This window comes from Meriones unguiculatus, chromosome 4, assembly GCF_030254825.1.
Source record: "Meriones unguiculatus strain TT.TT164.6M chromosome 4, Bangor_MerUng_6.1, whole genome shotgun sequence".
NCBI lineage: Eukaryota > Metazoa > Chordata > Mammalia > Rodentia > Muridae > Meriones > Meriones unguiculatus.
This window is the reverse complement of record NC_083352.1, coordinates 125,506,762-125,531,745: the sequence shown is the minus strand read 5'-3', so window position 1 is coordinate 125,531,745 and position 24,984 is coordinate 125,506,762. Positions and strand designations below refer to the sequence as shown.

At 53.6% G+C, this 24,984-nt stretch overlaps 1 protein-coding gene across 6 annotated transcripts in view; it reads right to left on the bottom strand.

The window, feature by feature from the left end:
* Positions 1-736: 736 nt before the first annotated feature.
* Positions 737-24,984, bottom strand: part of Nol4l (nucleolar protein 4 like) — a 119,958-nt gene continuing 95,710 nt past the window's right edge. For 3 of the 6 annotated variants that reach the window (XM_021639709.2, XM_060383050.1, XM_060383051.1), the window contains 6 exons: positions 13,687-13,946; positions 10,711-10,896; positions 10,439-10,630; positions 10,111-10,233; positions 9,347-9,548; positions 737-5,117 (listed from right to left, as the gene is read on the bottom strand). In XM_021639709.2, coding sequence (XP_021495384.1) covers positions 4,900-5,117; positions 9,347-9,548; positions 10,111-10,233; positions 10,439-10,630; positions 10,711-10,896; positions 13,687-13,946 — 1,181 coding nt within the window. In that variant the 3' untranslated portion in view covers positions 737-4,899. Of the gene's footprint in view, positions 5,118-9,346; positions 9,549-10,110; positions 10,234-10,438; positions 10,631-10,710; positions 10,897-13,668; positions 13,947-24,984 lie in introns of all 6 variants that reach the window. The other 3 variants (XM_021639708.2, XM_060383049.1, XM_021639710.2) reach the window with 1 other exon arrangement.

Here is a 24,984-nt window from a genome sequence, read left to right as displayed (position 1 = left end):
AACAAACAAAAAAACCCTACTAATGTATATGCATAGACAGTTTGAATAGTAAAAAAATTAACTTTTATATTAAAAAAAAATTTTAACTCATGATAATCAACTTGTTCCCCTCCCTGACATCTTCCTGTAATGTCTTCTAAATGATCAAATCACTATTAGGGTGGAAAACTATGCAAATACCACGGAAAAAAATAAAAATAAAAATAAATACTAGGGAAAGTGGCCTTTTGTTTCTTTCCGGGTAGGATTAGAGCTTTGCCTGGAATTGGGTGTCAGCTACTGAATGTCAGGACTAGTCGGCTAGGCTCTATGGGTGGCTACAGGAGCTTAGATTCGGTCATTTGGCCAGGCACCTCGGTAACAGGAGAGGGCACAGGTTTCCTTGTCACAGCTGCAACCAAATTCTTGCTTGGTTGGCGACTGAACTTGGGCGAGGTGTGACACAGCACACCCCTGCTGCATGGTCTCTAGAGCGTTATGCGGTGACTGTGAAACTGGATTGCCTTGCGGGAGACCTGCTGCCAGGGCTGGGCACCCTAGCGGAGCGCCCTTCCCTCCCTTTCTAACAGGCGGGGTGCCAAAATGAAATTACAGGCTTATTCATCCAAGAAAACCTAGCAAGGATGTCTGCAAATCAGTCGTTGGCTAGGGAAAGGTGAACTCTGCTGGTGGGCATTGAGAAGGACCAGGCCTGGCTGGCAGGGCTGCTCATTGTGCGACACAGTCGAAGCTCAGCTTTGGGTTTGTTGTTCAGTGTTTATTAAGTAGATTCAGTCTGGTATATGATATACAGTTTCAAAAGGAAAAAGGGTTCCACATACTTATGACATCAGTGCATTTAGCAGTAATACCATGATGATAACCGCTCATTAACAGCTCACTGGTCTTCTGGTAAGTGAGGGAAAGAGGGCATCGGCCTGTGCTAGTCATTCCACAAACAAAACAGAACTTAGTAGCTGCATCACGTAGAAAGACACATCCTAAGAATTAAAGTATTAAGCCACATTTACTGGGAAACTCACTATACAGAACACAAACACTTTATAGAGCATTGAGGAGGAGGTCCTCACCTGCTTAGAAGAGCCACATTAAGTTGCATAGGTGCATATCTGTAAAAATATAATTTAGCGGTGAAACCATTGATTAATAAAGTCACCTTTAAAAGTTGGTGCCATCCACTGCTTGTGGTAAGTGCCGTATGCTTACTGTCTGGAGCCCCTGACCCTCCCCCAGAGGTGGTGGGAACCCTGAAGAAGTGCTTGTACCATCTGCACTCAAGTCACAGTCTCAGCTGCCACGGAACTCCTGCTCTCCCCAAAAATGTGTCTCAGTTATGCCAGCAGATTGATGACCTCCTGTCTGGCTTGCTCCTGTTACCTGCTGCCCAGAGAAGAACTTCCTCCCAGGGCTGGGCGGTCAAGTCCTACCAGTGTCTCCTCTGCGTGCTATTCCCCACCCGGCCGGCAGGAGGTGCTAGCTTGAGTCCTCTCCTAAGGGAATGCGTGATAGAGGCACGGGGCATCTACCAGGCAGAGTGTGTTGGCAAATCTGAGTTCCGGGTGGTGGTAGGTTTTCGTTTTTAGGTGGAAGCGGGTCCAAAGTGAGAGGTTTTGTTTTGTGGCTTTGCTAAGCAGATGAGCTAGTGAGGTGCGTCTTCCTCCTCGAGAGCGCGTCTTGCAGAACACACAGGGAGGGGGCGTCTGTACATGTAAACAGTACACTTCCACTGAGTCCAAAATTAGGAGCAAAATACAAAGGTTCACATTGGTCTTAGGTAGATACAGGCAAGAGAGGATTGAGCTACTGAGCTCAGAAACAACAAAACAAAGTTTCTAAAGCACCACTAAATTATATAAAAATCAGACCACGGACGGATTGAAACTGGTATTCTGGTGAAATACTTTACTATCTCGTAAAAAGTTTTACAAAAAATTACAAATGAAAAGTATCAACCCTCTGAGTTCAAAGCAGCATTTCGAGAATGAACTGGTAGTTAATCCTATAACCACCTGTGGGGTCATGTGTGGCCCTTAGAATAGGGAGGGACAGATGGGTTCCACCTGTTCCAAGCCCTCTGAGACCGCCTAGCCCTGCCTGCCCCTCCCCAACACCGTCCTCGGGAATAAACTGCATTTGTTGAGTGGCGAGAGAGAACTCCTTTCGGATGGGTCACGCACACCATCACTGGTCTGACAGGTGCCCCACGACTGCTCTCGACACCTTCGGATGTGCCCCGCAAGGACTCTGGGGCTGGTGGATCCTACACTGGCATTTCCATTGCAACTGAGATCACCAATGACTACTCTGTGCCCTGAGCCTTACCTCGCACTGAAGCGGCTTTTGGACAGGGCTTTGGGAAGCTCTCCCTAGGAAAACACAGGCCCAAGTCAGGAGGGGAAGGCTTGAAGCTGCATCTTTTAAAACAAAAGCAAAACAGAACAAGTTCCCTGACTGAACTAGGTAATGGAATCCCGTGTCCACACTAACTTGCTCCTGATATGGCTGCTCTTGAGGCTTTTGGAACAGCGTCTCTGGGAGGAGGCCCAGGGCGGCATGACAGCAGCCACTGTCCCGCAGCCCATCTGGAAGCCATCAGCACTGGCATTGGTTCTGTTTCCCTTGAAAGCAAAACACGTGGAAGCTGTGCTCACACCGTACCCTGGGTGCAGGCTGCTGGTGGCCGGTCGCGGCTGCTGGCAACAGTTAGGAAACGCCACTTAGACGTAGACTATGCTTATTCTTACAGGTGTGTCCCATGGCGAGCGGGGGAGGGGGAGAGAAGGCCCTGCCTAGTCTCTTCTCTCCTCTCTTCCAAAAATGCAAACCATTTTCATCTAGCTTGGGTACTGCCTCTGGGAGCAGAAATGACATGGTAAGCAATTGATATCAGAAATTCTAGGGCGGCGATTGTCTCTGCCAATTTTTAACATTAATATTTTCACAAATTGCCTGGGGGGGGTAACATTTTGCAAAAAGATCTACTGATTACTTTGTAGTATTCACACACAAAAATAAATATTTACACAAATTCAAACATCCAGAAGTCCTACTGAGCAGGTGGGGATCTGGGCACATGGTCGGCCAGCTGTGGGAAGGCCCTGGGCACTGGAGTTTGTGCTGTACGTAGGGGCTCAGGTGTCCTGGCCCAGTCCAGAGGCCTGGCGAGCGGGCACATGAAGGCAGAGGTGGTGTGGCTGGGTAGGCATTGGAGGCCTCGAAGACCACATCGAACCGCAGGGTGGGAGCGTGCAGGTGGGAGCCCTGCCTTCCAGCCCTGAATCGGAATAGGTAGGGCATCTGCACTGGCACTGCCTGTCCACCCGGCAGAGGGGCGCTCTGCCAGGCTGCCACAAGCGGTCCCTTCCCATAACCAGTTCGGGAAGGGCACCTGCTCTGGGATCAAGTGTGGCTCTCTGTGGTTATCTCTGTCCACTCAGCCCTGGCTCCCCTGAGGCCTCCTTGCTCTGAGGGAAGAAAGGCAACAGGGCTTCTGCCAGCTCTGGGCAGGGGCAGGCAGCAGAGTGCTGCTGTCATGGCTACGGAGTGTTGAGGGAGAGGCCCCCTGGCCTGCTGAGGTCTGGGTGAATCCCTGGTTTTAGCAGCACTGGTAGGTATTGCACAGAGCAAGAGGAAGTGCCTATCAGGGAGGAAGGAAACCAGGTAAGCTTTTTCTTGTCCCTTGTCACACTCCAGGGACTGGGTTTCTTACAGGACAGGCCTTTCTAGAAGAAAGTCTGGTCCTAGGAAAACGCAAATAGTTCCCCACTTCCACAGACGATCTGATCCCTTTACTCCCATCATGAGGTGAGGGGTGGAAGCTTTGGTCCCCCGGGGCACACAGACGCCTGACAAGGGAGCTGGCCCTGAAGACGTGGCCCTTCCTTCCGGCAGGTTATCTGGGGGCTGGGGCCTGTGTTCGTTAGACCTGGGTCCTTGACCAGCTCCCACAACTATCCTGTCAAGCATCTACAAGAGCCAGGCAATGGCAAGCTGCTGGTTTTAAGGGCCGAGCCCCTCTGGGCTCTGGCTCTTAGACACTGGGTCTGATTTACCTCCCAGCAGATAGACACATTGTGTGGGAGTTGGGGAGACAGCCATTCGGAACACACTTGGAGCACATCCTGGAAAAGCCCACGCTGGAGTGTGAGGTAGAATACAGGTGGCCGTGTGACTGGGACTCTGTAGGGAGGGGTGGGTGCTTCTGTCTGCAGTGAGTGTGGGTGAGGTCCTCCTGCTTGGCAGTGCCTGGCAGTGTCCCCGTGGCAGCACTGGGATCTTCAGCAAGACAGCCTAGTGGAGTGTGGTGGCCTTCCCAGAGGTGTGCTGGGCACTCAGGGCAGCGAGCTGGCACCCAGCTCGGCTGGCCCAGCCCCCATCAGTGTAGTGATATGGAATGTTAGGTACAGGGATACATCCTTCTGATCAGACAGACACAGACTGGCAATCTGTACAAACACAAAAGAATCCATTCAGAAAAATAAATTACTAAGGGGAGAGGAGGAAACGGTCCACTTTTGCTCTTCTCAATAAATATGCAATTCTGCTCACCTAAGACTTGAAAGGTAATTATTGGGGGTTCTAACATCAGGGTCCACGAAGGTGATTCTACATAGAGCTGCAGCCCCTGTGCCTTGTCAGAGGAGCCCCAACCCTTTTAGAGCTGCCCCACTGGCCTCTTTCCAAGCAGGTCAGAGCACCTGTGTGGTGAAATTAAAAACAAAAACAAAAACAAAAGTGTCCTTGTGCCCAAAGTCTCAGATGCTCGGAGTGCGGCTAGAAACGGCTCTTTTGGACCCCACCTCTTTCAGAAAACAATGTACCAACTGGTGAGGCAGGAAGCTCGGTCCAGGCTGGCACAGCCTCCTTCCCTGGTGTCGTGCACTCTGGGGGCCAGCGGGGTCAGTTCTGCTGTAAAATGAGGTTTTCCAGTTCATCCGCAGAACGCAGCAGGAAGGCTGCGGACTCTCGGTAGCCAGCGATGAGCTGCCGCACAGCGCTGATCTCCGTGGGGCTGAGCTGGGCTGTGGGCATGGTCCTGCTGGTGCTGTTGCTGGGAGGGGTGGCTGTGGGAGGGGTGGGGGTAGAGGCCCCGCCTTTCATGCTGAGGTCTGTGGGCCCTGAAGAGAGGGAAAGATGATTTAGATTAAATTTTAGAGGAAGGGGGCTGGAGAGATGGCTCAGAGGTTAAGAACACTTGTTCTACTGAAGGTCCTGAGTTCAATTCCCAGTCAACCACGTGGTGGCTCAGAACCATCTACAGTAAGATCTGGTGTGTAGGCAGAATGTTGTATAAATAATAAATAAATCTTAAAAAAAAAATTTAGAGGAAGCAGAAGCCCCTGCCTGTATCCGAGAAGGGCACCCAGCCAGGCCTGTGGACTGGGCCTGGTCTTTCGGACGCCCTGCTCTATGTCTCCAATGGCTATATTCCCATCACCTAAGAGGGGGCTTTGATGTGACAAGGGTTCTAGGTTGAGCCTTACCACCACCCACTTGACAGGCGAAGGGGAAGCGGGGAGCTCTGCCAGACCACACGGCAAATGTATGCACAGTGGAGTGGGCGGCACGCATCAAGTCACAGGCGGCATCAAGCACGGCAAGGCTCCAACCTAGTTTCCTGTCTGTACTCGTGCCTTTCACTTCTTTGTGAGGGCTCCCTCCAGACACAGCCCAGCTCTGGTCCCAGGTCAGGAAAAGGGCAGCCTTGAGACCAAGAAGCATCCCCCATGAACTCCTGAGCCCTGCCTCTCCCCAGGCGGTTGTCAAGGCTGGAACAGGAATAACAGTCCCAGGAGGAAACTGCTACAGGCACTGTGACAAAGAGCTGCTGGCATGTCTGGGGGGCAGTAGGGTGCAAGTGCCTTTTCTCCAGAAGGCTGAGAAGGGAGGCGAGCAATGTGCAGCGCCATTCGCGGAGGCTATGGAGCAGCCACCGCCACAGAACACAGGTGTTCTAGGGAACACCCTGCCTCTACAGCGCTTACAGTGCTTGTGGATGGAAGAGAGGCGAGGTTCGCTTTTGCCCCAGCACCTCTTCCTCTGAGGAGTTTCTCTGCCCCATGATGGGATGCCCCCGGGACAGACTTTTGGAAAAGCAAGAGGGAAACAGAACAGTCTACTGTCTGCCCTCTACTGGCTAGCTGTGGCAGTAAACCCAACCAACCAACCAACCCACCCACCCACCCACCCACCAAACAAACAAACAAAAAAACCAACCCAAGCTTTTAAAACCCCTGGAGAGAAGGAGACACAAGCCACCTCTTTGCTCCCTGGAGTAGGCTGCCAGCCTAGGAATCCAGCAGGTGTGTTCTAAATCTTTCTCTGCCACCTCATGGGCAATTTCTGAACTCTTCCCAGCTTCAGATTTTAAATGGAAGCAAGGAGCCTCTTGGAAGCAGGAGCTTCTGTGAAGGCTGGGGAAGCACGGACAGAACCTAGCAGACAGGCTTTTCAGCCTGCGGGAGGACCAGCTGAAGTGCCCACCAGGAGCAGCTTCTCAGCAAGCCTGGGGCTTTTAGAATACACTCCTGGTAGACATGGAAGCATTTGGAGCTTGAAAGGCCTTGTAGGTGCTTATCAAGAAAACCAGCAATGAAGAGAGCCGGGAAATGAGAGACCATGTCCTCCGTGAGCCCTTTGCCACCCTAGGTGGGTCATTTTCCTAACTGTTGCCCATGGAGTCTCCTGCCCACACACTTCAGCAGGAGGCTATCTTAGAGGAGTATACGGTGCCCTAATGGGCCGTCAGCATGTCCCTGCTTCCCTGGAGGTTGTGATGGCCAGGCTTGTCCATCACTGCACTTATATTGCCACTTTACAGATGGGCAAAACTTTGTCTTTGGAAACATCTAGACTAGAAGTTACACCTGGGGATAAGTTATGAAAACAACTGTTGGCTAAAGGAAGTTGGCACAGCCCTTTACTGGAAAAGAAGATGGCCTCTGTGTTTGGACAATCTGTTTTTAATTTAATTTTTTTTTATTTTAAGTACTCTGGTGTTTTGCCTGTATGTGTGCCTGCGTGAAGGTGTTGTATCCCCTGGAACTGGAGTTACAGACAGTTGTGAGCTGCCACACGGGTGCCTGGAATTGAATCCAGGTCCTCTGAAAGAGCAGCCAGTGCTTTTAACCACTGGGCCATCTCTCCAGCCCCTGAGTAGACAGTTTGTAAACCCAGTTATTGCCCCCCCCAACCAGAGAATGTAGATGGTTTACTTTAAAAAAAAAAAATGTCGGGGCTGAGGATGTAGCTCAGTGGTAAAGTACCTGCCCAGTCCAATTTCTAACACCATAAAAATAAACAAACACATAACAGTGCTCTTGAAATTAAGATACGGGACAGTTAAGTCTGTTACAATCCAACACGGGCGGAAGGAGAAGGGTTGCAAATTCCAACAGAACCAAACAAACAGGTAGATGGGTTCCATGTTGCTGTGGCCTCTGCTGGCTTTTGGACATCCCAACTGCAACACCCAGAGGGGATGAAATAGGCCTGATTCCCTCTGGTTGCTTCTGATCTAGGCAATGCCCAGGGTAACAACAGTCAGAGGTGGCCTCAGGTTTCTTTTTCCCCTCTATCCCCCAAATCTCAGCTCCCTGTTGACGGCTGCCTAAAGAGTTCCCCACCCCTCCCTGTTTCCTCAGCCTATCTGCTCTGTGATCCCTGTGCACGGTCTGGTTACAGCTAGACTCTCAGGTTGCTAGTCGGCTCTAGAGGGCTAGTGTGGGCACAAGCTGCCTACCACCCCAGGCCAGAGGGGCAGGGTCTGATTCTGTCGAAGCGCAGTTCTATCTCTGCGGGACAACATGAGCAAAATGGGGATGAATAACATAGCTGTTCTGGGGTCCAAGCTGAAACAAGAAATCCCATGAAAAGCTGTCACTGGGCAGGACAGTGGGAGGGATGGCTCTGTGACCCAGTAGCTACTGCTTGTTTTCCTCACTGCTGGAGGCACTAGAACAAGGCTGCTCCCAGCAAGGAGGAAAATGGCCAGCTCTTGGTCCAACCCATCTCTAAGGAACCAGCATGTCCAGAGATGGGATGCATAGGACAGAAAGCTGCCTCCTGGTCTCGGCTCTGGTTACTGCTCGTGTCTTTCAGGACCCATACGTTCATGAGAGGCTGGGGAGCCACCAGAGCTGCAGGCCCAAGACAGGCCATGTTGTGTGTACTGTGTGAAGACTTTACCATGTGCTGCTTGGGGATGACTGGGCACCAGGTTGTCCCTACCTCAGCCACTTGGTACTAGTGTCCCCAAGAGTTCTAACCTCCCTGATCCTGAAACCCACTTCAGATACTCCAGCAAAGGGGCTGGAAGGAGAGTGGCTCTGGGGCAGCCATTCTACCCGTGGTGTGCACCATTCTGGCCTGGCTTTAGGGATTAGGCCCCACAGCCTCTTATTTTAGGTTAAGACGCATTAGAAGGGATGAGAGGCTAAGCCCAGGCAGGGACCTACCAGACCCCAGCGCTTCCTTCCCAGTTCTGGGGCACAGAAAGCATGCAGGTGTGGAGCAAGGAGTGTGTGGAGCCGGCCTGGGCTCTCTACCGGGGCTCGGAAACCGGCCCTCCCGCTCGCTACTCACGGGCAGCCAGGGTCTCCCAGCCCAGAGCTCCCCTGCCACCATGTCTCTTCTTCTGTCTGCGCCCTTACACTAGCAGCTTGATGTCCTCGACTTCCTTCACTCCCTGGCCCCTGGATAACATGGAGGCACACTGTCTGTGCTTCCTGGCCTGTCCCTGGAAACCCTCTCATCACAGGGTTGGACAGAACAGGATGATGGAGGCCAAGCACAGGTCACAGCCCTTCTGTACTTAAAGCCTGTCAGCTCCCAACCCCCACCAAAGCCCAGGAAGCCCCTGCCCCTTCTCTCCCTGCTGCCCCTGCTAGAGAAGGACTGGATGCCTGCTCTGCTCCCACGTAAGACAATGCTGCATGCCACAGGAGGTGCAGGAGGCCTCTGTCTCCCCCGACGCCTTCCCCTCAGGTGTGGCACCTACAGCACATTCCTAGGAAGCGCTTGCCAAGTTGCCCAGTTTAGGCATGGAGCAGAAGAACCCAATGTGTAGCCATCACCCAGATGACTTAAATGGGGGCTTCCTTAGCCATGGAGGGCTAAGGTTGGGCCAGATTCTGGCTCTGCTGCCAACTCATAGGGGCCTTTTAGGGAGTGGAACCAAAGAGAGGTGTTTGTGGTGACTGATGAGAAGGGAGCCCAGGCTTTCCTGAGCTCATCTAAAGACTGGACGCTAATAGGGGAGCTGAGCCATTGCCCGGCTCCTCTCAAAGGCTACTGTGTACAACAAGCTAGGCACTACTTTGGAAACCAGGCCCAAACCCCTACTTACCGTTACTGTGATTTCCTGTCTGGAGGGAAGCAGAGGACTGCAGGTTACTGCTCAAGGACCCGTAGCCACGGTAGCTGTAGTTGAGGCCACCGTTGACATACACAGGGTCCTGGGAGTAGGCAGAGGCTGGCAGTGAGTAGGTGGAATGGGTGATGGCTGCAGAGTCCCGAGAGTGCTGCTTATCCAGGGCTATGGGCTCGTCCTGCAAAGGAGGGACGGTAGTGCTAGGGACCCAATGGACAGCAAGCCAGGTCATTGTCCCTGTCATGAGGTAGGCAAAGGCTGCAGTTCTTTGGTTCCTGGGATCCAATGATGTGGCTGGACCTCGGGTATGCTGTCGGCTCTCTCCCTGGGCACCCTTCCCCAAGGATCTCCCTTGACTACATGTCCCCCCATGGACACACTAGGTTGTCATTGCCTAGTGCAAAGATCTCTCCACACTGGCCTAGAACCTGTGATCCCCCTCCCCGCTTTAGTCTCTGAGTGCTGGGGTTACAGAGATGCACTTACACACCCAGTGAGCCTTCCTTCTGCCGGCTCTCCCAATCCTAGAGACCAGCTGCTCTGGCACTACCCACCCAGCTCTCGGCACCTGCCTCTCTCCATCCTTTCTGTCCCCGGTGATGTCAGTCGCAGACTATGTGATTACTTCCCCCCGCCCCCTCTGCGCCCCAGCTGCAGGTGTACAAGGGATGACCAAGGACCTCCTCCCACCCCCTGCCCGGGGAAGACCCCGTTAGGAATTAGCCAGCATGAGCACGTACTTGTGAGGACTGGTAGATCTCCAGGCGCATCCTTTTAGCTGCTTTTCTTGTCTCACTCTCACAGGCAGCTGCTAGGATGTTTTCTGCCATGGCTGAGGTCAGGTGGGGAGGAGTGGGTCTGGTCTGCAGGCAGAAAGGACATAGCACTGGCATGTGGGCTGGAAGGGTCCTGGCCAGGGCCAGAGGGTGGCAGAGCAAGGGTTTGGGCTGTAGCACCTAATAGCCTGTTTTCCTCATTTGTGAAATAGGCCTCCTGGGAAGTTGGAGTGAGGGGTCTGGAGGACAGTGATGGTGCCACAGGTCAGGGTGGCCAGGAGGAGGTGCTCACCATCTCCATGCCATTCTTCTTCATGCGGCGGCAGGACTTGAGGTACGTGCGGATGCGCTTGCGGGCCCGCTCCTGGAACTCTGGGAACTGCCGGCTACATGACTCAATGATGGCCTGAATCTTTTCCTTGGGCTGCTTGGAGATGGGCACCATGCGGTCCAGGTTCTCATCCACAAACAGCCGCACAAACATCTAGGGGAGACACAGGCCATGGGAGGGGCTGCCCCTGCCTTAGACCCAGCCCTGTCCCGCCAGCCCTGCCTGGTACTCACATTGAAGGCCTTGAGCCGTTCAGGGTCCATGCCCTCTGAGTCATTCATCTTGTCATTGTCCTCATGGTCATCATGATCATCATCGTCATCATCTGCGGTCGGGGCCCGGCCCACTGTCAGGTCCTCGGGACAGCCACTGACTTCGGTCTTGATGGAATCATAGCTCCCAGAGCTGTAGGGGGGAGACTGAACCCGGGCAAGAAGTAGAGAGACAAGTCAGGTGACTGCCTACTTGGCCCCCCATGGTAAGCTTGGGGACCAAGTAGGTGAGCTCACCCAGCTGCCTCAAGAGTCTTGGCTACAAAATCCTCAGCAAGTTAATCCTGCCTCCCACTGTGAACGAAGAGCAACAGTTGTTACCCTAGAGTCCCTGGGCTGCCATCAGGAGGCCTGACTGCAACAGCACACAGGGCCTTGTCTCTTGGAAGCAGTGGGTGAAGTGTAGTGGCTACTTCCGTGGTGGCAGTGCCCACATCAGGACCTGCCACGTTGAAGGAAGGGCACAAGAAAAGATTGCCACCAGACAGCCTCTCCTGTGTGCCAGGATCTGTTTGGGCTTCCAGGGTTCCTTCCTGGATCCCCAAGGGACTTGCAACCTTGACTTGACAAGTGAGCTGTCACCAGAGAAGCAAATGTGCTGTCTATCAGGAGGAGGAACAGATGGGCTAGGAAACGGAGCCAGCCAAGGCAGGAGGGCCGCGAAGCAGGGTACAGTCCCCAGCTCCCAGGCTAGGCTGGTTCTGCCTATCTCTCAAGAGATTGCTATGAGGCCTGTGAAAACAGGAATTCAAGAAGGGAGAGAGCAGACCCAGCCTGCCCCGTATAGCCTGACTTTGAAGGGGGAAGGGCTTAAGTGCTCTGCTCCCACATATGTTCTTCCCTCAGACAGACAATAAGCAAAGGTGGTAGCAGCTTCCTTGGTGGGTGTGTCCATTCTAGGACTGGTCATGTCATAGAAAGGACACAAAAAAGATTCCCATGAGCCAGCCGCTCTGTGTGCTAGGATCTATTTGGGCTTCTGGGTTTTCTCAGCCTTCACCAACTGCCTGTTTCCCCTTAGACTATGGCTTCTACTTTCTCCTGCTTCCCAGCCATTAGGTTGCTCCTCCTGAACCAGCTCCACAATACTTGTTCCTGGATCTGAGGCTGCTGCCATTTGCTTTGCTAAGTTTGTATCTGTGGCATGCCCTGATTTTATCATCTCTCCTCTGAAGGACATTGGCATGTAGTGGGTAAGATGGGCCCAGGAGAGCATGCAGCTGAAGTCAGGCACTGTGATGCAGCCACAGCCTGGGTTAGCAGGACCTGGTGCTCCCTGAGGAACGACTCAACAAAGACACATGTGGCCTGGTGCCTCTGGCCCTCAGGCCTCTCTCGCCACGACCACACAAAGACTTAGGGGCAGAACTTCAGCCCTTCAGAATAGTAGTGTTGGTCAAAATACCTGCAGGGCACAGGGCTGGCTACCAGCTGGCTGTGGACAAGTCACACCTGCAAGTGATTCTTTAACTGAATCCTCTGCCAGGGCCAGAGCAGCATGAGAAAACTGTATGGAGCCCTCAGTGCCCACCCCTGTGCCATCTGGCCATGGGAGCAAGTGGCTCCAGGGCTCTGCTGAGCCAAATTTGCCCCCACCCCTGGGACGGCTGCTCTGTCTGGTCCCTGTACCTGCTCCCAACCTGATCCCTATGGGCTGTGCTACCCATGTGGCACCATTCCATTCCGTCACTTAAGATCATGTCCCAGCCATGTGTCCCACCCCCTGAAAAAGAGACAGGCCAGGGCAGAAGGGTCTAAGAGCAGGCAGGTAGGTTCGGGGGGCAGAGATGAAGCTGCTCCAGGACAGCTGGCACCTGCTTTCAGGAAAAAACCCTGATGGCCATGACAGTGTGTAGAAATATGGACCACGGCAGGAGACCCGCCCTGCCCACCTCTATACCCGCATCAGCTTGGTCAAGAGAGATGTTCCACAGCCCTCATCCTGACAATTCGCCCCTTTTCTGCATCTGAAAAAGTGGGGGCAGGTAGGCAGATTAATCATGAGCTCTGAGGTCTGTGCTGCCTTTTCAAACAAAAGGGGTGTGTGTGTGAGTGTGTGTGTGTGAGTGTGTGTGTGTATGTGCATGTGTGTGTGTGTGTATGTATGTGTGTGTATGCATGCATGTGTGTGTGTGTATGCATGTGTGTGTGTATGTGTGTGTATGCATACATGTGTGTGTGCATACGTGTGTGTGTGTGTATGCGTGTGTGTGTGTGTGTATGTGTGTGTATGCATGCATGTGTGTGTGTGTGTATGCGTGTGTGTGTGTGTGTGTGTGTGTGTGCATGCAGTGGGGGAAGGAGTATAGCAGCCAAAGTGTATGTGCAGCTCAAAGGACAACTCTGTGGAGCAGGTCCTCTCCTTCCACTTTATTTGGGCTTGGATGATCAAACTCAGATCACCTTTAACAACCGAACCTCTTTATAAGCTTTTTTCCCCCTCTAAGGTCCCACTATGTAGCTCAGGCTGTCTTGGAACTGAGGATGTGTACCCCAGGTTGGCTTCCAACTGCAGCACCCCTCCTGCTTCAGGCAGATTCTGAGTGCTGGAGTTGCAGGCACAACTACCACGCTCAGCACTGGCTTGTACTCCTGTGCCAAATGTGCCACTTGCTGCTATTCTTTATAGCAGACGCTGTTCTGGGAAAGGGAACAAGCCTCGGGGACACATGTCACCTGCCACCTCTCCACCAAGGTAGGAGCCATTGGCCCACTTCACAGATAAACACTTCTCAGAGAACTGAGACCTACTTGGGGCACCCCAAGCCATCTGCCATTCTAGTGCACGTCTAGGGAGTCATGGTGAGTGGCCACAGCCACTACCCTGGCCTGGTGTCACACAGGGGCGGGGTCAGCCCCACTGCAGTCCGGACGACGACCTCCCCACCACCTAGAGGCACAGCCTGCAGCCACACACACCTCAGGAGTGCTCTTTACCCCGTACTTGACGCGGCTCCGTAGACCGTCAGTGCCGCAGCCATCGGAAGGGTAGGACGGCGTGCCCAGACCTGTGCCCGGTGGGAGCTTGTCACACAAGTTGATGGGCTGGTCCTCAGCGCTGGCAGTGAAGTCCATGGGGGCTGCAGCCCCGTTGCCATTCATCTCAGGGAAGGCGGGGTCGCCCTGCGTGCTGCTCGAAGTGGATGGGTTCAGGGTAGAGGAGCCATTGCCGCTGCCGCTCTCGGATGAGGAGTCGTCTGGAACAAAGAGCCCTGGGCGTCAGCACTGGCCTGGCACCACTGTCTGCACAGGCCCTGCTGGGCGTGCTGGCCTCAACCGCCCCCTCAGTGCCTGTGCTGTTGTCCCTGCAGAGCACAAGTGTGCTCTGGGATCTGAACCGAGCTGCAGGCTTACCACCAAGCCGAGGCAAGAGCAGGGCCACTCGGAGCTAAGTGGGCGTGACCAGCAAGTGTAGAGCTCAGAGGTTCCTTTTAACCTCCAAACTTACAAATGCGAGAGACAAGCTCAGCGGAGGCTCCACTTCAGGCGGCCTACCACAGGTCCTTAGATGCTTCCAGGACTGCAGGATTAACCTCTTCTTGCTGCTCAAAACTGGCCCCCCTTCATGTCCCTCTGCAACGGGGAGGGGGGCTTGAATTTTTCCTTCCTCTACCAAACTCCCTATTCATTCCTGCCTTCCTACATAGAGTCTAGCCAGATCTGCAGGCCCTGCCCTCTGTGCCTGGCCAAGTGGCCTCAGACAGCTCAGAGCCAACTGCTGAGTCCACGGGCTGCACCGCCTAGGCTTTTCTTTCAGCGGGCCTCCCTGCTTTCTTGAGGTGGGAGCCCTCTGCTGTGCAGAGTGCGCCATTGCAGGGTCCGGAGGATAAAAGCGCTCCAAGGGAATACACATCTTTAGATAAATTCCAGGCTTCTCTTCCCACAGGACCCAGCCTCCTGCTTCATTATCTAAGACCACAGCGGCTACTCGAGACCTCCTGGGGTCACTGTCAGGTGAGCACCCATGTGGATACCAATGGTGCTTAGGTACCCTGGAGGCCTTGCAGCTAAACTCAGCAAGGGGAGGGGGTGTGTGGCAAGGGGGCCCTGACCATACCCTGGACCACCGTCTCCCCGGCCAGGGTCCCGCTGTCCCGCCCCGACTCCCACAGCCAACAGATTATGAAGATTTAGTCCCTAGTGTTGAGCACTGGGCACGCGCGCACGGCCTGAGCGTCCCCATGGTGACTGAGCGGCTCTAATGCCCCAACCAATCACTAGCCTCTTAGCTGCCTGAGGGTGGGGCCGGTCTGCCCATCAAGCAACCAGAGCCCTGAGTGTGCGTTGGGGGGGGGGGGATGGGGAAAGTGTGGTGCAGTGGCATTCCTCCCCCTCAGCCGCTGCAGGTCATCTGGCCAGGCTGCACAGCCCAGGCCACCCTCAGGCAGCACTGCTCCATCCTCCCTTCATCCTACGAGCTTAATCCCAAGCCCCTGAGCCTATCTCTGGGGTCTCTCTGCTGAGTCCTCTGCCCTCCAAGATGGGCTGAATTTTTCTCTGGCAATATCTCTAGCAACTAGTGCGGAGAAAAACATATTACCTGGCAATTAACTGAGTGCCCGAGGCGTGCTGGCCCCACCCCAGATGCAGGAGCAGTGAGGACTACAGGGTGCTGGCATGCCTGGAGGACCAGCTATAGAGTCTTAAGAAGTAAGTGGGAAACTGAGGCACGGTGCGTGCCCCCTGCTCAGCAACCATCAAAACCCACCCTGCCGCACTTCTGCTGTCCCCAGCACCATCGCAGCTCAGGCTTCTCATCTCAGGCTTCCCTTTGTCATCGCCAAGCCTTTTTTGGAGTTGACTGCCCAGGCTCCAGCCTCATGACCTTGCAGCCTGCCCTGCCAGCTCCCAACCTAACCCCTGAGCACCTGGGTCTCCGGGCCAGGCTAGGGCTTTGTCTGCCCTGCTCCTTCCAGCTGAGCCTATTTCAGTGGGCTTTCGTGGCCTGACTCTGCCCTGCTGCCTCAGGGTACCTGGAAAGGAGGTACCCCCACACACGGTCCCAGGCACCACCCATACACAGCTGGTAGAAGCGGGCACTAGAGAGGCTCAGGCACCTGAGGTCTGGGGAACAAAGAAGAACACCCACCCTGACTGTTCTAATTTCTGTCTACTCTGGCACCATCACCCACGGGCCACTTGCTTAACCTGGAGGAGCACTAGATGCCTCCTCTGGAGGGAAAAGCTGCTTCTTCTTTGGGCATCATGCCAGCAGTAACTTCATTCTTCACAGGTACCAAGGCTTAAGGCCAGCTTCAGCATCACATCCTGCTTGGGGACAGAAGTGGACTCCCTTGTCTGCCTGCCTAGAGCAAGAAGCACATACATGGTCCTGGAGCTTCCCGGGACACACAGGGCAACCCTGTGTCCCAACCCAGGTCCAAGTCAGCTGTGGTGAGAAGCCGCCAGCACTGTCACTTCAGCTGCAGGTCCAGGCTCGTGCTGCCTGACTTTCTAGAAAGAACAGGTGCTGGCTGCAATGCGAGTACCCGCCTCTCTGTTCTCAGATGCCATCCCCATCTGGCAAGGAAAGTGGTTGGATAGATGAAGCCCCCAAGACACCAGGGCCTGAGAACTGCTGTGGCCATCGACTGCAAACCTATAGAAGAAACTGGAAACCCATACCATTATGTAAATACCAGAGTTAAAAATCTCAGGGACCAGTCTACACTATCAGCACCTTTAAAAGCACCTAAAAGTGAATAGGCAAAGTGTGGTCTAGCTATACAAGAGAAGACTCAGCCTTAAAATTAACAGAATTTAGATATATGCTGCAACATGGAGGAACCTAAGGACATTACACTATGTGAAATAAGACAGACAGGAAAGGATAAATAGTGAATGATTCCACTTAACTGCACAGGCTAGAATAGAGGCTTTCACAGAGGCAGAAAGTGAAGTGCGGCTCCCCCGAGCCTGAGGAGGGGGAAATGCGCCAATGCTCAGTAAACGTACAGCTTCTGTCTGGCATGATGAAAAGTTTGAAAAATAATGGTGCTGACTGTATTTTGAAGTATATAGCCCAGAGGTCTTGTAGTTATTTTACCACAAATAAATAAATAAATAACCCAGACAAGAACCCTAAACTTCTGAGCAAGCCAATGGGCCCCCGTGTCACCCATGCTGCACCTGGGGCAGGAGACATAGCCCACATCTGAGGACAGAAAAACAACTACAAACGCCCATGTACTACAATCCCCACCAAAGTCTCGCCCGGCGTCGGGGCCCCACTGTGTGGGCCAGCTCCTGTTTTTAACACAGCCTGGTCAGCGCCACCTAACAGGACGCCGGTATTTTCCAGCTAGGGAGGTTGGTGAGTTTTGGCACAATGCAGAGGAGCTAAAAACAAGGTGGCTGTCACACAGGTGATCTCAGAGAGGCCGCCACTCCTCCTGCCTCAGCTTCTCTTTCAAATGGCTCTTGCATCAGGAACATGGCCTTGATGGCATTATCAACTCTCCCTGGCATGGAACAGGTGCTCAGAAATGAAAGCTGGCTTCTTTTACCCAAGTCCTCCTTCCTTCAGCCTCTCCTGCTTCCAACAGCTCCTACAACATGAACATGTGGGGCCCCAAATGGTGTCATGGCGGAGGTGGGCACTACAAGGAGAAGGGAGGCCCTGCTCTGCCCTGAGCATCACCTCCTCAGGGAAGGCGCTGCCTATTGCATCTCATCCTGGCACAAGCTCTGACTGTTCTTCTGCCAAACTCATGCAGGGAAGTTGGCCCTACAGCCACCCTGTCCCGTCAGCCCCACGACTGTGCCTATGGCCCCTCTGCCCTATTGGGCCACAGGGCTTCCTGCCATGTCCTCCCCTTGCAGCTCAACCTGCCACCTAGCTGTGGCCTGGACCTTTGTACTCTGTCACCTCTTGCTTGTTACACTATCCCTGGCTCTCCAGAGCTTGTTCTTCTTCACTTCCTATTCCTTTACTTCTGGGGCTTTGCTAAAAGGTCACTGGGTCAGGAAGCCCTCCCTTACCCAGCCAGTCCACGCTGACATGCTAACCTCTTTACCTATTTTTCCAGCACACTTAGCTCCTCCTGGAACTACTCAGTGATTGTGTCTGTAAGCCTGCAGGGAAGTTGCCCCTGGACCTCAGCAGAGCTCTAGTGGGTTGGCCTGGAGCACTCCTGCTTCCCTGTAAGCCACACCCCTTCTTCTGGCAAGGGCCCCTCAGTCTTCTAGGATTCCTCAGGGTAAGCAGGTACCCCAGGCCTGGCCAGTCAACATGCCCCATCATAGCCAATGGTAAAACGCCACATGACCAAGCTGAACCCACAGATGCCTTTTTCTACCTGGGGTAGACCTGCCAGGCAGGGGCCATCCTGGGGAGACCCACAGACAGGCTGACACAAACTTGCAAACTCTGTCTATGCCTTAAACCAAAGGTAATCCTGGACTATTTGGTTATGAGAGCAACAACTTCCTTATTGTCAAAGCCACTTTATATCACGTGAGTCTGCTTTGGTCTCTGAGGGCCAGGCCCTGGGAGCTGGACTTTATGCTTCCCACCTATCCTGAGGCTGCTAGTACAGCCCCAGGAATGGGCCACAGCCTCACCTCCTACCCCACATGGCTCAGGAAAAGGCGACAGGGATCCAGCATCTAGAGTCTGATCCACTGTAAAATCTTCTTCACTCTCAAGAAACATGACTTAAAAGGCACACAACACCCCCCATGCCTGAATGACATATGGTGGGCTGGACCAGTGGTTTCGGCTTGCCTCACTTTCGGCCTGACCTTGGGCACAACCACCTCCTAGGTTCCTCTTATCTGCAGCTCAGGGAGTTGCCGCTGACGCCCTCTTGGGCTCCAGTGTTTTATGACTCCATGAAATAAGCAGCTGGCCCCACGGCACTAAAGGCCTGGTGCCCTGGCCCTTTTGAGACTGTGGCCTCTCCTCTGGGGTATTCTTTAGGACCCACTCAGACCTGGATATGAAGTGGAAACATAGGGTATTCAGGTGACCCTCTTGTCCCCACCTAGTCTTCACCTTGCAGGAGTCCCCTGGGGCATGAACCTACCTGAATCTAGAACAACACTGGCAGGATGCAGCTGCCCCACCTGTGAATGTGGGAACAGCCTAGAGAGGTGCCCTGGAGGATCTGGGGAATCAGCACGAATGTCCATTTCCCTTCTGTCCATTTCCACAAAAATGGGCCTCCACAGCTTGGCAAAGGGTGACTCCCCAGGCTGGGAGGACCCAGAACCCACCACCTGTGCCTGAAGAGCCCTAGGGCAGGGGAGGCCTGCCATACCCATCTACTGTAACAGGGCGATGTGCTGCTATTCAAATGGGAGAATTAGTGATGAATAGGGGAAATTGTTCCTCCTTCTGTCCCGTCTCCAGAAGGAGACAAAAACTCCTTTTACCTCAGCAAACAATGACCTTATGTGGGCGCCAGCGCCCTGCAGCCTGCACAGGCCCAGCTCTGTGCAAGCCACCAATCACCACTCTGGGCTCTGGGGCCACAGCCAGCGGTACCCTTCCCCGGTGGGCAACCCATACCAGCCCCCAGCTGAAGCTGGAGAAGGTGGCAAGGCCACAAGACCCTACATGTTTTGTGGACAGGCAAGCTGCCTGACGTAGCAGAGGTACAGGGCTAGAGGCAGCATGGGCCCCTTGGTGAAGCTCTGGTCAAAGCAGCAGCCAGCCAGGGGTGAGGAGGGGCATCAATAATTCACACACAAAAGCTGGGAACCAGGAAAGGGGTGGGGGGAAGGTGAAGAGCTAGAGTCGGCAGCTCCCTCCCCCAATCTTCCTCCCCACCCCCCAGGAGCTGCACATGCCAGGCAGGAGTCACTGAAGGTCTGGATGGAAGCTCTGAGCTGCGGGCTGGTACACTGAGTCCTCGGAATTTGAGGTGCACACCTCACTGGGACTCTCCCTGCCTGCTTTGACAAAGGCCAGCGGCCTAGGCAGTGTTTACACAATGCAGAGTTCCAAGGAGCACCAAGCTCCTGGCGCCCATCTGTGCTTTCCAAAGGCAGGCAGAGGGACCAGGGGTCAAATGGGGGCCAAGGGATCCAACTGTCCTAGGTGATAAGGCTACACTGGGCATGTGACCAACTACATGAGGCCCATATTCTCCACCTGGTTTTCAGGCTCTGCTGTCGCCAGCTGTCTCTCTTGAGCTCCCTGGTTCTCTCCCTGTGCTTAATCAGCCCAGTGGGCCAAAGCTTAGGGCCAGAGAGACCATGTCCCCCTTCCTGGGCTCTGCTCTTTTTCTTTTTTTGGACAGGGTCTTACAGATCCCAGGCTGTCCTTAAACTAGTTAGATAGCTGAGGATGACCTTGAATTTCTGATCCTCTTGCCTTCACCTCCCTAGTGATCATAGATGTGCCCAGTCTTCGCTGGGGAAGGAAGCCAGGGTTTTATGAATGCTAGGCAAGCACTTACCAACTGAGCCACACCGCAGATCCACTCATGTTTCCTAACAGACAGCCCATAACACTGATGCCCGGACCCACAGCCCTGCCTCCACTGCTTACTGGCGTTCTATCATTTCTGTGGGGGTTGCTTCTTGGCACCAATGCCTAGGCTCTCGGGAGTAGCACTGTCCATAAACAGTGTGAGCCAAAGTGTGGTTCTAATCATGCAAGTGATCACATTTTGAAGCTAGGATGGTGGATGTGTGGTTGAAGTCTGCTAGTGGTTTTTTTCGTACAGTGCTAGGAATGGAATCCGGGGCCTCATGTATGCCAGGCAAGAACATTAATTTTAACAATGCACTGTAAAGTCAACTGCAGTGGGACAGTCCTGTAACCCCACTATCTTATGAGGCTGAGGCAGGAGACTCTGCCTTGACTACACACAGGAAGGGCAGGTCCAACCTGGATTGATCGCAGGGCGGGACCCTATCTCAAAAAATGAAACTAGAGTCTCCTTTACCTAGTATACCCAACAAGTAATCAGCACCATGTTTCTGTTTTCATGCCAAGACCACTAACACAGGAATGTTGCACACCTCTGGACCAACCCTTTCTGAATGCTGAGCAGCTACTAGTGAAGGAAGTCTCACAGCACAGAGCTGCAGGGACCCCAGGGTCCCAGGCCCCTGGAGAAGTTCCAAAAGTAACTTAGGTGCTGAAACCACTTTTGCTAGTGCGCATGGGCATCAAGTATGCACCAGATCTGAGTGTCAGGCTCTGGGAAGACAAATGCCCCCTCACAGGAGACTGACTGCTCAGTGAATGTCCAGAGGCTCCCAGGGTAGTCGCCAGTCTCCTAGAGTGAGCACCAGGGCCCAGATGGCTTCACCAAGAATGCCTCAGCCCAGCTCCACCCCAGAGTCCCCCAGTGCACACTGGCAAGTCACGCCTAGAGGAAATGCTCCCAGTATAGAATCTTGGTCTGTCTTCCCAGACCCACCACTTTCTCTGCTTGCTGCAGGCCAAGCACAAGTAGTGAGAAATAAATACCAGTTTGAAGTGCAAAGCTCTACGCTAGGTTCCCTACTGCCTGCACCCCCCAGTCCCCACAAATCATGTATGCTGAGAGGAAGCAGCGCCTCTTCAGGCTACCATGTGTGAGTGATTCACTGGGTAGGGCTCTGCCGGGGAGCTTGTGTGTGGAGTTGGCAGGCCCCTAGCAACCCTTCCTGTCCTCCCGGAAGCTGGTCTAGGGCTGGTGCATCCCAGTCCTTAGGTCAGGGTGATGACAACAATGTGACCCAGCCACTTTCTCGTTTCTGGGAGAGTCGCCCCCAGAAAGCTCAGAACAGGGTACTACCTGCCTGTATGGTCCTACCCAGCCCCTCTTCAGCATAGCAGGGACACTCCAGCAGGGGAGGGGCTCTGGATACTCCTGGAGGGGAGTCTGTTGGTAGCAAGGCTAGAATCTGCCAGATGGCCCCAAGGCCAGGGCTAATCTTCCAGGTTGGGGAGGAAGAGAGGGCAGGGTCTCCCCAGCTGCCTTGCTTACTAGGTAACCCTCATCCTCTTGGGCTGCAGAACCTGTGCTGCCCTAGTGTCCATACCAAGCATCTAAGGGCTCCAGTAACCTAGAGAAGGTCAGGGCAAGACCAAGCCCTGCCCGATCCTGTGATAAAGGAATCCCTCAGAATCTCGTTTTGCCTTTGCAGGCCAGGTCTGGCCCAGCCCAGCACTGTGCTATCTGCAGACCAGCCAGCTTGATGGACACTTTCTGTGACCCAGGATTGCCATATGGTCCATGCCCAAACCGTAGAAGAGCTAGAACTCTGGAGTAGGGAAAAGAGAGAGTCTATTGCTATGGTCAGAGGCTTGATGCCTCAAATCGGAGCAAACAGCTCTTGCTTTACATAGGGAAAGAATGGCCCAGGCCTGGCTTCCAGCCTCACAAGACATGACCCGAGACAAACAGGGTCAGGATAATGGACAATTCTAAGACCCACACGTGTGGGGGCAGAAAAGCCTCTAAAAGTCCTGCCTGTATGAAAAGCCTGTAAAGAAAAGCCTTTAAAAGTCCTCTGTGAGTGGGGTGGCGATGGTGCACATCTTTAATACCAGCACTTGGGAGGGAGAGGAAGGTGGGTATCTGTGAGTTTGAGGCCAGCCTGATCTACACAGTGAGTTCCGGGACAGCCACGACTGTTACACAGAAAAATCCTGTCTCGGAAAACTGGAACAAGCAACAACAAAAGCCCACTGTGGGCAGTAGGGGTATACCTTGTTTGCGAGATGCTGTCTACCACACACAAGGTCCCAGCTTCAATCTCCAACACTGCTGAATTTAAAACAAACAAACAAACAAACAAACAAACAAAAAAACTAGGACTGGGGAGATGTCTCAGAAAGCTCTGACTGCTCTTCAAAGGACCTGGTTCTATTACCAGCACCCTCACAGAGGCCCACAGCCATCTATACCCCAGTTCCAGGGGATATGACACCCTCTTCTGAGCAACATGGGCACCAGGCACACATGTGGTGCACAGACATACATGCAGGCAAAACACCCGTACACAGAAAATAATAGAAATTTAAAAAGAAAAGAGCCCAGTATAGAGTTGGGCATGGTGGAGCCAGCCTGTAATCCTAGCACTCAGGAAGCAACAAGAAGGACTGAAGGCTTAAGGCCTGCCTAAACTGCACAGTGATACCTCTATGTCAAACAAAGACCCCAGCCCATCCCAGGAGACAGCAATGGGTGCCACTCCTTCCTCCATGGGACAGCAACCAGAGCAGTGTCCAACTGTGAGGACTGTGTCCACAGTGATTAAGCTGTAGGGGCCAAGACCTCCACTCCTCAATAAGTGTCAGTCCATACCAGCAGCGGGCCTACTGAAGGGTGGGCCCTGCAGAAGGAAGAGCAGAGGTAGCACAGGCCCAACACCCATCCATCCCCCCTTCTCTACCAGCCAGGCAGCCACTCTCCTGAGTGCTCACAGGCTAGGGGTGCTCTGGGTGACAGCACGCAGGAGGCATCCTGCCACCTGGCCGCTTCTCCCTAGATAGCAACATCGCCCCTGAGCTGTCTCTCAGCCACCTGCAAGCCTGGGAGGGGGCAGTAGGTAGAGGCTGTGTGTCAGGAGCAGAGGAAGCCCTGAGTGAGCGAAGTCCCGAGTGAATGTACACTGTTGACAGAGGCACAGCCATGTCAACCACTCCAAAGCCTCAGACCCATGTGAAAACTGGAAAGCCTTCTCCAGGCTAGGTTCAGGGAAGTGGCAGAGCATTCCTTCCAGGTTTGAGCGTGTATACTGTCAGTATGTGCAGAGAATGTCCAGTACAGCTTTCTCCTCCTGGATGTTTATAGCCTGAAGACTGCTCCCCTACACAGACTGGTCCTATCAAGATTAGCTAACCCTATCCTTGAACAAGCTGTGTACCACAAACCCTTCCTCCTTTTTCAGCTGTATGCAATAACCTCACCTCTTTGTGCAACTCTTTCTTATAAACATGCTGAGGTCCCAGAGTGCTCTGGTTACTCTATCCCAGAGCTCAGACCACCCAATTCCAGCTTTCTGTCTGTTGTCCATCTGTCTTTTCTTCATCCCCTTACTTCCCCCATTCAAATTCCAAGTCCCTGGAACCATGCAAAGACACAGCAGCTGTGAGTAGTCAACAAGCAGGGTCTTCATAGACTCGAGTCCCAGGCAACCCCTGGACCCGTGGGTAGGACTGGGACAAGCTATGAGAGCTCAGGCCCAGCTGGCATCAGGCTCTTCTAGGCCCAGCAGCTTGTCTGGCTTTTGTTCTAAGGTCGGTTTCTATTATAGAGCTACAGTTGTTCTAAAATTTGCTGTGGAGACTAGGCTGACCTCCAGTTCACTCTTCTCCTGCCTCAGCCTCAGTTCTGAGGTTATAGTAGTGCACCACCATGATCAACTCTGGCTCTCTTTCTATAGTACCAAGATCTGAAGGCTAAGACACCAGTCTGTGTTTAGGAAGAAGGCGGTAGTCAGAGGCCCATGGGGGTTGAGGAGGCTAAGGAAGCAGGGCTGGACCTAGTGCATATGGTGATCACAGAGTTTTTTAGCCTAAAGGTGCCAGTGGGCCAAGAGCCTCACTTCCAGACTGGCCTGTGACCCTTCCACACATCATCTGGTCCTCCATAGCTCAATAAGGTGGGCACAGGAATATTATCCAAGCACTAGAGAGAAAAGTAACTTGTTCATGAGCACACATCAGGAATGAGCCGGGGCAGGAGCTGGACCTGTATCAGACAGGAGAGCCAGTGCCGTCAGTCCCTCTTCCCCATACCTTCCCAGAGACCAGGGATGGAGAGAAGTGGGGATGGGAGAAGCTGGGAGGGCAGCACCCTAACAGATGGATCTGGCTGGGAGAGGAGGGCTGCACCACTGTTAGGTTTGAGCCAGGGTCACGAGGCCCCACCTGCTTCTAAGGGCTGCTCAGAAGCCGAGCTGGCACCCCCGGGTAACAAGAGGGCTGAAACCTTCTGGTCTTCTGACAGAGCTTTTAAGGGCACTCCTAGATTAGAGATCACAGCCATTCAGCCACACCACAGATAGTTGCTGAGGCTGGGACAGGAGCAGCAACCTGCTTAGAACAGACTTGTGGAAGAGCAACCAAGGCAGACCTGTAGGAAGCCAGGTCCAGCGGAGTCCTTGGGCCTACAGAGGTGGCCCTAAAGCCTCTGCAGCCAAAGTCTGGCTGCAGTCTCCCTCACTTGCCTTTCTTGGCTACAGCTTGGGATCACAGGAAGCTCCTAGGCATTTGGGACCCTGAGATCCCAGGCCCACTCTGCTTCCTCAGACAGGCTGCTGCCTGGTGCCCCTCCTCTAGGAGCC